The sequence below is a fragment of the Esox lucius genome, chromosome 5 (assembly GCF_011004845.1).
Source record: "Esox lucius isolate fEsoLuc1 chromosome 5, fEsoLuc1.pri, whole genome shotgun sequence".
Taxonomy (NCBI): domain Eukaryota; kingdom Metazoa; phylum Chordata; class Actinopteri; order Esociformes; family Esocidae; genus Esox; species Esox lucius.
In genome coordinates this window covers 29723107-29735117 of record NC_047573.1, presented here as the reverse complement: position 1 = coordinate 29735117, position 12011 = coordinate 29723107, and the positions used below count along the sequence as shown (strand labels likewise).

General features: G+C 41.2%; 1 protein-coding gene across 3 annotated transcripts; it reads left to right on the top strand.

The window, feature by feature from the left end:
* The first annotated feature begins 811 nt into the window (after positions 1 to 811).
* On the top strand, positions 812 to 9358 carry coasy (CoA synthase). 3 transcript variants are annotated; one of them, XM_010901222.3, is made up of 11 exons: positions 812 to 855; positions 2612 to 2683; positions 3234 to 3973; positions 4373 to 4587; positions 5003 to 5134; positions 6266 to 6455; positions 6548 to 6612; positions 7015 to 7099; positions 7212 to 7309; positions 7785 to 7931; positions 8545 to 9358. In XM_010901222.3, exons 3-11 carry the CDS (start codon positions 3280 to 3282, stop codon positions 8614 to 8616), a joined length of 1698 nt encoding a protein of 565 aa, XP_010899524.1. In that variant the 5' UTR covers positions 812 to 855; positions 2612 to 2683; positions 3234 to 3279; the 3' UTR covers positions 8617 to 9358. The 3 variants fall into 3 exon arrangements, with proteins under 3 accessions (XP_010899524.1, XP_034147998.1, XP_010899525.1); XM_034292107.1 differs by lacking the exon at positions 812 to 855 and having other exon boundaries at positions 2392 to 2683; XM_010901223.3 differs by lacking the exons at positions 812 to 855; positions 2612 to 2683 and adding an exon at positions 2698 to 2810.
* The last annotated feature ends 2653 nt before the right edge of the window (positions 9359 to 12011 follow it).

The window sequence follows — 12011 nt, the reverse complement described above, 5'->3', positions numbered from 1 at the left end:
GCTTCTTGGTTAGAATAGTTTTGTTGCCCTTTGAAACCAGTAACTGACAGTAAAACATTATATTTCTCAGGACAAAAGTAAATGTTTTTATTAATTGCTGAGATAAATGTATCTATGCTAATTATTCTACATTTTACTATGTGGTCATGTCTAAGTTTGACATTCATTTAGAATTTATTATAGATGCTAGATTTAATTTAGGGTTTCAGTTAATTCAGACGATGGTTTATTTTCCTGTGCTTGCATACGCCTGTCTATCTAATCTAATGGGAATGTTTTGGAGGGAATTTAAGATCTGTAGCAAGGGGAAATTTCGTAAATGGATTCATGGTGTGTATATTTGAAAGCTGGAAATTGGCTTGGAAATTATTTAGTTTTGATCAGTGGAACCTTACACCGCTTGAAGAAACCTCAGTAAGTGTGTAATTTCTTCCTTGATTACAAATTTGAGATTTCTGGTTCCAACTGCCATGTATTATTGAGTCGCACAGTGGGTTAACGGAGGATCTCCATATGTGTGGTTCTCAACGCAAAGCATGGAAGAGGAGGTGTGATGGTGTGGGGGTGTTTTGCTGGTGACAGTCTGTGATTTATTTAGAATTCAGTGCACACTCAACCAGCATGGCTACCACAGCATTATGCAGCATTAACACATCCTGTCTGGTTTACGCTTAGTGGGACAATCATTTCTTTTTCAACAGGACAATGACGCAAAACACACCTCCAGGGCTATTTGACCAAGAAGGAAAGTGATGGTGCTGCATCAGATGGCCTGGCCTCCACAATCACCCGCCAACCCAATTGAGATGGTTTTGGATGAGTCGGAATGCAGAGTGAAGGAAAAGTAACCAACAGGTACTTAGCATATGTGTGGGAATGCCTTCAAGACAGTTGAAAAAGCATTCCAGGTGACTACCTCATGAAGTTGGCTTAGAGAATGCAAAGACTGTGCAAAGCTCTAATCAAGGCAATGGGTGTCTACTTTGAACAATTTAAAATATCAATATATATGGGTGTGTTTAATACTTTTTTGGTTACTACATGATTACATGATATACCCACTTCTTTGCACTCTTCACTGGCTTCCAGTTGAAGCTCAAATCCACCTCTTGCCTTTGGGGCAACACAAGGAGCTTCTCCTCCCTACCTTCAGGCAATGCGCAAACCCTCCATTCAGCCACTTCTAGGTGCTTCGCTGTGCCTCCGTTTTGGGGCAGTTCCCGATTCACACAGTAAAAGGACTTCTCTGTTCTCGAACCTCAATGGTGGGACCAGCTTCTCTTGGTGGCTATGGTAGCAGATTCTCTGCCTATCTACAAAAAACACCTGAAAACACATCTTTTCACAGAGTACTTAAAATAGGTCACTGCCACCACCCCTGTTTTACTAAATGCAGTTTCACAGTTACAATAATAACTGGTATGGCAACCAGGGAGGGTCTTCTTTTCCAACTTTTACAGCATTGCTCAGGGGCTTTTTTGCATGTTCAGGGGCTTTCATGCATGCACTGCCTGCTTCAAGTCCCTCCTGAGCATGATATCTGGGCTTTTACTCTGCCATTACATTTCCCTCTATTTCTTATTTTTGAGAAATTATTTTGTAGCTTAGCTTTGTGTGTTTTAGATAATTGTCCTGTTGCAAGATCCGGATCAGCTTCAGCTTTTTGACAGTGGCCTAAAATTCTCAAGAATTCTCTGGCACAATAAAGAATTCCGGGTTGACTAAATTATAACAAGTTGGCTAGGTATTGAGGTATCAAAGCAGCCCCAAACCATAATGCCACAGTCTCCATGCTTTATGATTGGTATGAGGTTATTTTGTTCAAAGGCATTGTTTCAATTTCCATCTGGCATTGCAGCCAAACAATTCTACCTTTGACTCATCTGTCCAGAGCGTTTTGGGATATATTCCGACTGCAAATAGTTTTTACATACAAAGTATGAAAATGTAGGCCCTCAATATTATATATAATTCTATAAGATAAAAACATATTGACAGTAAATGTAGTGCTGATTTAGGATCATGTGATGAATTAATAAGGAATAATTGATCCTAGATCTCACATTTCAACATTTGAATGCTTTGTGCACAAATGTATGCATGCATCAATTTGAAGTTACCATCTCCCTGAGACACCCTCAGAAAGGTCAGAGCTAGTGGAGTTTATAAACAACCTGGGGATAATTTTGGCAAACCTATGGTTAAAACAAAAACTGGCATAATTTAAGTTATAAATATGAATTAAAGGTTTACATAATAACTGAAATGGAAATGTAGTCCTCCCACTTTTTATATTTCCCAAATTTCAGCAACTAATGAATACAGCGACCTCTGTTGGCTCAATGAGGGATACTGAATTTACTACCATACTACATTACCCAGGTGTCCCAAAAATCAAAGTACCAACCTAGCCATACTCATTTGCAAAACGTTCTCTCCAGATAGAATAGAAATTCCATGAATAGAGAGACTCCTTGTTAGGAACCTCTGAGATACGTTTCTGAACAGTATATTTATCTGAACCTTCCAAAAATGTTGCGTACGCGATCTGTCAGTTGTTGAAAGTTGTCGTTGGCCATATGTAATATAATGTTAATAATGTCATGTACAGTATTGAACAGGGAAACTGAAAGACGAGATTTCCACTTCAACTTACGTTGCCTCGCGGCTGTACTTGAATAAGGTAATGTCACTTCATGGTTGTTGTTGTTGTTAGCAAGCTATTCTATGCACAAGCGTTAGTGTGTTTCGGCGCTAGGTACTGTAACTGGCTAATTTCTAGAATGCAGTCCAGCTAGTTAGCTACATTGGTTAGTGGTCGTTTTTATCTCAATAGCTGTGCTTTTGTAGCTTTACAGGAATTATTGTAATCATTTCAATATGTAAGCTGTTGACAATAATCCTGGTTGTTGCAAATGTCATCACATACTGTAGCTAGTTTGCAGACGTTAGCTAGCTTGGTAGTTGCTATCCAGCTAGTAGAGTGCTGTTGTTAGCTGCAATTAGCTAAGTTCGCTAACTAACCGTTGCTAGAAACTTAATACGGTACATTTAATTGTCTTGAGTTATTTTTTCTAATGAATGTTTCGAACTAAATTATATAGTCAATGTGAAACCAAACTGCGTCTTCTTTTTAGTTGTTATTGATTCACCTTAACATTAGTTATAGTCAAAATAGTTATAAGGTAATTTGTGTTTTTAATTATGTAACCCTGCATTTCCCTGTCACCCAGACACTGCCACACGCGTGTCTCTGCTCCTGTGACAAATCTGGTCAACATGTCCATGTTCAGCACGGGCATTCTGGTTCTCACATCTCCCCTCCACACCCTCCCCCTGCGCATTGCCCCGGTGCTCAGCTCAGCAGCCCAGGTGGTGGAGCGCACCCTCTACGTCCATTTCCACCCAGGTCTGAACTTAGGCACCAGCGTGGGTCAGCCCAGGCCTGTCTTCATCCCGCCAGTGGTGGACCTATCCAGCCTTATCACTGGGCTCTACAGCAATGCTGCTAATGTGTGCGCCCACCTGGATGTACGGGTGCTCCTCACCAACGTACGCGCCCAGCCCAACAACACCACAAGTCCAGGGACAGGTGTGTCCGGGGGAGCGGGTAACCCCTTCCCCTCTCCACAGCCCCTCTCCCACTCCCCTGAGGTTGTTCTGACAGACTTCGCCCTGCAAGACCCGGGGCAGTCTCCGCTGGTAGCCCAGTGTCTGCAGAAATATGCTGGCAAATGTTATGTCTGCAAGCCTGGCTTGGTCTCCGTGCTGCTACACCCACAGCTGGAGAAGGTGGACAAGGTGGAGGAAGTCAGGGGCAGTGAATTAGAGCCCATGAAGACTTATAGTGAGGTGGTGGTAGGGGGAACGTTTGACCGTCTCCACGGAGCACACAAGACGCTGCTAAATATATCTTGCCTCTTGGCGAACAAGCGGTTCCTTATCGGTGTGTGTGACCAAGACCTGCTGAAAAGTAAGTGACATTCCTAGTAATAACAGTGGGTACGTGTCTTTGGGCATTATTTCAGTATACATCTACATATTTGGCATTCAGCAGACACTCCAAAGAGACTTACAGTTGTATCCAGTCTAATCAGGAATAAGTGCCTCGCTTAAGTGCAAAAGAATAGTGCAGAGACTCCTTGTTAGTGCAGAGATTTGACTTTCAGGTTACTCACTCAACTCTATAAGAACTAGGTTGCCCAATACACATAAATGGCCCTATGGATACACAACAAGTTATTCTTTACCTCATTTCGGCATCATCTTTATTATCAGATATTATTTTAGATGACTCTACTGTAACTCAAAGTATAATGTAACAGATTTTCACAAACCTTTACTTGGCCTTCTTCCCCCCGCCTGTCTCCAGAGAAGGTGCTGAAGGAGCTGATCGAGCCCTATGCCCTACGGGTGCAGCACCTCAGAGAGTTCCTGCAGGACGTCAAGCCTTCGCTGCAGTATGAGATTGTGCCCCTGTCGGACCCCTTTGGACCCTCCATCATCGACGCTCAGCTGGAGTGCATTGTGGTCAGTGAGGAGACCCGCAAAGGGGGCGAGGCTGTGAACAAGAAGCGCCTAGAAAACGTAAGTGCGCCTTTGGTCTTACCAGCTTTACTCTTTGCTGAGTCTGGGTATGTCGTTGTTTTATATCTGGCTGCCTGTTTGTGTTTACACTTGATTATGCATTGTTCACGTCCGGTTTTGTATAGTTTATGTTGACACCTGGTTACGAATTGTTTGTGTCTGGCTGTTTGTTTTTTGTGTTTGCACCTGATTACGCATTGTTTACATCTGGCTTTGTGTTGTTTGTGTTGACACTTGGTTACGAATTGTTTACAGCTGGCTATTTGTTGTTTACGTCTGGCTATTTGTTGTTTGTGTTTACACCTGGTTATTCATTGTTTATATCTGGCTGTGAATTGTGTTGTCAGGCCAAATGGCCCATGTTCCCTTTATGTCTGGCTTGGTGTCTAATGTCTTCAACTGTCTATGCTATTAGGGTCTGCCAGGGCTGGTGCTACATGAAATCCAGTTACTGAAGGATGCCCACCACACTGAGATAGAGGAGGAGAAGATCAGCTCCTCCAGCCTCCGCTCGCGCCTCCTTGGCACCCTCCTCGCAGAACCAAAAGTACATCCCCTTCTAGCCTCTTCTGGGGAGTCATGCACACATTTCTATTTGGTATTTCTAGGTGGAGATCTTTTTTTTTTTTTGTCACTGACCGTAGTTTTGTGTGCCCTCACTGAGCCTCTGAGGGAATTCTCAACAATGCACAAATGTAAAACACTGATTTTGTATGTTTTTCTGCGTTTCTCTGGGACTTGAGTTGTGTGAAAATGTACAGATTTAGACCTGTTTACTTTGAAACTTCATTTATGTGAAAACTGCATTGCATTCTATGACACAGGCAAAACATAAGGCTACTTTTAGCAATTTCAAAGGTGGGGTCTGTGTCCAGGTTGGCACCAGTACTCCCTGTAAAGTGCACTACATTTGACTGGGCACCTTGTCCAAAGTAGTCCAGCGTACAGGGGATAAGGATCCATTCAGGATGCGACCCGGGCTATTGGAGTAGAACTATTTGTTACCACTGCGAGGTTACTAGGGTAGAGAACAAACATGCTGAATCTATCCAGCTGAATTCAGCAGGATAGATAACCATTCACTTTAATTGGCAGGACATTGTTGGAATGCATTATTTATCACAAGGTATTTTTGCTGGACCTTGTAAGCAGAGCTGGCCAAGAAGAATGAATGTCTCTTACTGAGTGAGTGAGTGAGTGAGTGAGTGAGTGAGTGAGTGAGTGAGTGACTGACTACCCATTGTTAAATAGTGTAGTGGTTAGAGACCCGGACTGCCACATAGGCGACCGTGTTCGATCCTCGTCACAGACAAAACAAATTACGCTGGCTACAAGCTTTAGTGGCTACATTATAGTAAGCCTAAAGTAAAACTGTTCATGGTTATTTTGCGATAGATGAACTGCACCAACAATGAACATATTGCTACAGATTTCAATTTACATAGCATAGTTCACATAGCATAGTGAACGGTCATTGTTTTCATTATAGGTACTGTATAGCTATTAACTAGCCATCTACAGTAATCTTTTTCAAATTTAACATGTTGAATGTAGTGTAGTGACTATGTTATACCTGTTGTTGGTTTGAATGTCAGCTAATAATGTAAGGAACTAGATTTGCTTGTTTATTCCCTGCCCCTTCACCCCTGCTGCCTATCCCCTGTCTCCTCTGATGCAGGACATGCCCCATCTCCCCCTGGTACCCTATATAATTGGCCTGACTGGAGGGAGTGGCAGCGGGAAGAGCTCCATTGCCCGGCAGCTGGAGGCTCTAGGCGCAGCCCGCATCGACAGCGACCAGCTGGGACATGAGACGTACCGGCCAGGGGAGGTAGTCTACAACAGGGTGTTGGAGGAGTTCGGACAAGGTGTGGGTGGCCCCATTCTGTATGAGAGAGAATGGATTCTACGGTTAAACAGTCATGTTTTGACCCAAAGCATCTCTTAACTCCTCCTCCAGATCTCATAAATGAGGACACAACTATCAACAGACGTGCACTGGGCCTGAAAGTCTTTGGAAACAAGGTGTTTGTGTATGGCATGTCTGTCAAACAGTACTCATATTACTACATTAATACTAACATGTCTGTCAAACAGTACTCATATTACTACATTAATACTAACATGTGTGTCAAACAGTACTCATATTACTACATTAATACTAACATGTCTGTCAAACAGTACTCATATTACTACATTAATACTAATATTTTATGCAGAGATGCTCTATGACTTAAAAATAATTATTGAAAGTTAATGTATATGTATTTAGCATTTTAATTTCTACTGTCAATAACATGGACAATGTTGGTACATATATTTGTGATCAGTGTGTTTTTGTTTTTCAAATTTACTCTGTAATGTGAGATCATGGCATCAAATCTGTAAATAATTTAGTTTACTGATATTCTATTGCTGTTGTTGCAGGAGCGGTTAAAAGCCCTCACCGACATTGTGTGGCCGGAGATAGCTTTACGGCTCAAGCAGAGGATCCAACAGGCACGAGAGGAAGGTATGTTGCTGTGTGTGTGTGGCACACATCAGCCTTTGTATGTTTGCGTAAGTCTATGCGCAGTTCCTCCCAGGGTTAAGGGTCAAGACAGTCTGAACTTTGACCCCACCAGGTAAACAGGTGTGTGTAGTGGACGCGGCTGTGCTACTGGAGGCCGGCTGGACGGACATCGTGCACGAGGTGTGGGTCGCTGTCATTCCAGAGGAAGAGGTGAGCAATCCATTCCTGAACTGTGAACATCCAAGTAAAATCCATGCCCGTCAAAGTAACAGACATTTTAGATTTTTTCTGTACTCTCTACCTCATTTTTGGAACCGTGGGACACCTTGATGAGGAAACAAATTCTGCCGCACACCTGTGATCTATTTTTATTTATTTAGATCAAATAAACCCAAGTTGATGTAAATAAATGAAAAATATTTTTATAGTGTACATTACTCCTTTTGGTGATGTGTTTGTGTGTACCACTATAGAGATATTTCCAGTTCTGGGCTCTTAACAAATACGCACCTGGAACTTAATTGAGCATTTGACAAATTACAAGACTTAAGTTCTCGGTTAATCATAATAATTTATTAAGCAGATGTGCTTCTCAGTCAAAAAGTTCAACCAAGTTTACAGGATTAGGGGTGCCCCGGTATCACAGTCCCTCTAACTATGCATTTGTTTTGGTACGCACCCCCAGGCAGTGTCTCGGATTATGGCAAGGGACGGCATTAGCCAGGAGGACGCTGTGCGGCGGCTGCAGAGCCAGTGGTGCAACGCACGGCAAGTGGAGCAGGCCAACGTGGTGCTCTGCACTCTGTGGGAGCCAGAGATCACCCAGAGACAAGTGAGAAGTCAGAGGAACCGTAATCAACACACCTCAATTTCTCCAATTATTATTATTATAATGCCTGGATCGTCACACCCCTATATTCCAACATGGAAAGTGGGAACATGGGAAGTGCACTCTTTGGGAAAATATTCGGCAGCCATCTCACACACTGTTTCACAGCCAAGTATTTCCATCAAAAGGCTTTCAGAGAGGATTATATATCAGCTAGTTTTTACTCAACTTTTTTCCGCTTTTTTCCCTGTTTTGACCTTTGCTAAATAAGCATCAGTTGATGATAAAATTGACTGGCACCAGCATTAGCATTGAGCCATTTAAAATTGCTTAATGTAATTGTCAGAGGAGCATTTTGTTACAAGAACATCACATGCTCTGCATATTACATGGTCATTTGGCAATTGTAGTTTGTATCTTTTTCTTTTTTTTCTTTTCTTTTTTTTTTCTTGAAAAAAGAAACATTGTTAAAGGACCACTCTGCATAAATAAGATCAAGAATTCACTGGACATTTCACAAATCTGTCGTTTTCATTAGAAATGTCACAATGTTAGAATTGTTTTTACATTATATAAATCAACCCTCACAAAGTCTTCTTTTATATTTCAATTCAAGGTATGGAAGGCATGGGAACTCCTTCAGAAAAGGATCCAACAGAGACTGGAAAGAGCCAAGCCCTCATCCTGAGCCAGAACTGGACACATACACTACCACCCATTTGTGGTTTCACACCACCTGAACAGTACAGACAGACTATAACCCCAAGGGACAAGGGTAGCTCTGAAATGCCCAGTGAAGTAGTCATGTAAAGGACTTCTGCGATAACAAACGTGATGTCATCATTGATTTTTCACACACTTGTTTTTAATAACCGTTCATTCACAATGCTGTTGACGAGTGGGCATTTAGCAAGAGATGAAACAAGGCCAGACAATGACAGCTGGATTGTATCCTGACCGCAAAATTGCTGTGGTAATTTCCAATTAAGTTCATTCCTTCCGATCATTCTGAGAGGAAATGCTGTATTCTTCGTATTCTCTTAAAAAACGGATTTAATCGAGTCCTTAATGTTAAAACATAGCGATTAAGTGCTCTGTCAGTTAAAGATTTGGTGTTTAGATTTTAACTTTTGGTTTTTAATTAATGACGTGTTAAAGCTTAAATCAGACCATCCTTGTTGTCTAATTGAATGATGTAGTATAAATTCAAAGCTGTACTGTAAATGCTCATATTTCAGACAATTGCTTAGATGGGTCTGTATTTCTTTTCAAAGGCTTTGGGGCCATCAAGTATTTGTTAATATAGCTTTAAGTGTTGGGAGAAGAATGTATAGAAAAATAATATTTTGGATGTTTATAAGGAATTGTGGGATAACATTTTGTCATTTCTAGAATGAAAGCAAAATAAAACTTACTATCAGAAGATTTAACAAAATGACTATTGCCAATGACTGAGAAGGATGCTGTTCAAACAGATGTAGGAGCCGTTTGGGAGTTGGGCAAAGCTTTTTGGTGTTACGTGTGATGGTAATTCCATGTATCGACACTCGGAGTAAGGAACACAGAGACAAAGTGCTCTTGGCACATTATTTAATTAATTATTATGCACAGAGACTATTATGAGAGACGCGTCAACCGCTTACACACACATAATCATCCGAGGAGTCTCTTACTCAATATAGCTCATTCAACCGTATATATCACATAGGAAAAAGGGGTGTGGTAAGATGCTGCCATCTGTCTCATGTCAATCAAACACCTTTCCCTTTGTTCTATCACACAAGTCAAATGCTATCTTCCCCCACCTTATCCTTCCTGCCATAATGTTTACTGTAGTGTTTACCCAAAGGGGCCAACTGGCCTTACTGCCCCCTGTTGTATCTTCTCCTAAGAATACATTGTATAAAGAAATTTCCACAACATACGCTACCCAAGCCAAAGACTGAAGACAGTGAGATGTGCCACTCCATTTCAGGGTGGGTGCTCTGTTTTGCTTATTAGCCAGCCTGAGGTCAGGATATCCCATAGGCATTGGGCACATTCCTCTGGATGCATGGATTGTTATAGGAAACTGTCAGTCTTTGGCATAGTCTGATGTGACATGAAAACTTTTAGGCAGGGGAACATGACAAAGACAGACATCTCATGAGAAACACAACAGCCACTTATACAAGAACCAAGTTTGATAGTAAATAGCCTGCATGAAAGCTTGTTTTCTTAAGTCTTTATATAGAAAAGGTTAGAGGATGCATTCCTAAAGATGACCTGTTATGGTGTTATTGAACAAATGCATCATCAAGAAGGATTAGTCCATGTCCCGTTTAGTTGACTAGGTAATCCACGTGACTGCATTAAAAATGTGAATGCCTTCAATGCTAAAATGACTTATTGGCCACTAAAGCCCTCTAACCTGCCCTATGTCTCTGTAAAATAGGGCCTTGCTAGAGTAATATTGATCTGTATTTTGTGAGCTGTATATACAGGTGCTGGTCATAAAATTAGAATATCATCAAAAAGTTGATTTATTTCAGTAATTCCATTCAAAAGGTGAAACTTGTATAATGTATACATTCATTCCACACAGACTGATATATTTCGAGTGTTTATTTCTTTTAATTGTGATGATTATAACTGACAACTAATGAAAATCCCAAATTCAGTATCTCCGAAAATTTGAATATTACTTAAGACCAATACAAAAAAAAAATTTTTTGAAATATTGTCCAACTGAAAAATATGAACATGAAAAGTATGAGCATGTACAGCACTCAATACTTAGTTGGGCTGAATTACTGCAGCAATGCGGCGTGGCATGGAGTCGATCAGTCTGTGGCACTGCTCAGGTGTTATGAGAGCCCAGGTTGCTCTTATAGTGGCCTTCAGGTCTTCTGCATTGTTGGGTCTGGGATATCGCATCTTCCTCTTCACAATACCCCATAGCTTTTCTATATGGTTAAGGTCAGGCGTGTTTGCTGGCCAATTAAGAACAGGGATACCATGGTCCTTAAACCAGGTATTGGTAGCTTTGGCACTGTGTGCATGTGCCAAGTCCTGTTGGAAAATGAAATCTGCATCTCCATAAAGTTGGTCAGCAGCAGGAAGCATGAAGTGCTCTAAAACTTCCTGGTAGACGGCTGCGTTGACCTTGGACCTCAGAAAACACAGTGGGCCAACACCAGCAGATGACATGGCACCTCAAACTATCACTGACTATGGAAACTTTACACTGGATTTCAAGCAACATGGATTCTGTGCCTCTCCTCTCTTCCTCCAGACTCTGGGACCTTGATTTCCAAAGGAAATGCAAAATGTATTTTCATCAGAGAACATAACTCAGCAGCAGTCCAGTCCTTTTTGTCTTTAGCCCAGATGAGACGCTTTTTTCTACCACATCTTTTCCTTCCCTTCGCCTATCTATTAATGTGCTTGGACACAGAGCTCTATGAACAGCCAGCTTCTTTAGCAATGACCTTTTGTGTCTTGCCCTCCTTGTGCAAGGTGTCAATGGTCGTCTTTTGGACAGCTGTCAAGTCAGCAGTCTTCCCCATGATTGTGTAGCCTACAGAACTAGACTGAGAGACCATTTAAAGGCCTTTGCAGGTGTTTTGAGTTAATTAGCTCATTAGAGTGTGGCACCAGGTGTCTTCAAGAATTTTCTGAGATACTGAATTTGGGGTTTTCATTAGTTGTCAGTTATAATCATCAAAATGAAAAGAAATAAACACTTGAAATATATCAGTCTATGTGAAATGAATATATACATTATACAAATTTCACTTTTTGAATGGAATAACGTAAATAAATTAACTTTTTGATGATATTCAAATTTTATGACCAGCACCTGGAAATGAATGTAAAAAGACTGAAGACGGTGAGAGTTGAGTTTCATGATGGGGTATTCCAATGACTACTTCACACTGAAATGTTTGATTACATGGAACAAGGTGGAAAGTACTAAGCACTTTTTTCTATAGACATAAGGGTATACAATTAAGAAATAATCAAAAAACAATTAACTTCATTGGCTGAATCCCAAAGCTAACCGGGTCATCAGGAGATCAGACAACTGCACCAAAACATAGC

What these genes read in the sequence shown, in the direction of transcription:
- coasy (XM_010901222.3), top strand. Translation starts at nt 3,280, where the DNA reads ATGTCCATGTTCAGCACGGGCATTCTGGTTCTCACATCTCCCCTCCAC. An exon ending in CTGTCATTCCAGAGGAAGAG is followed by an intron (nt 7,310 to 7,784) that starts GTGAGCAATCCA and finishes ACGCACCCCCAG; the next exon opens with GCAGTGTCTCGGATTATGGC. An exon ending in CAGAGATCACCCAGAGACAA is followed by an intron (nt 7,932 to 8,544) that starts GTGAGAAGTCAG and finishes TTTCAATTCAAG; the next exon opens with GTATGGAAGGCATGGGAACT.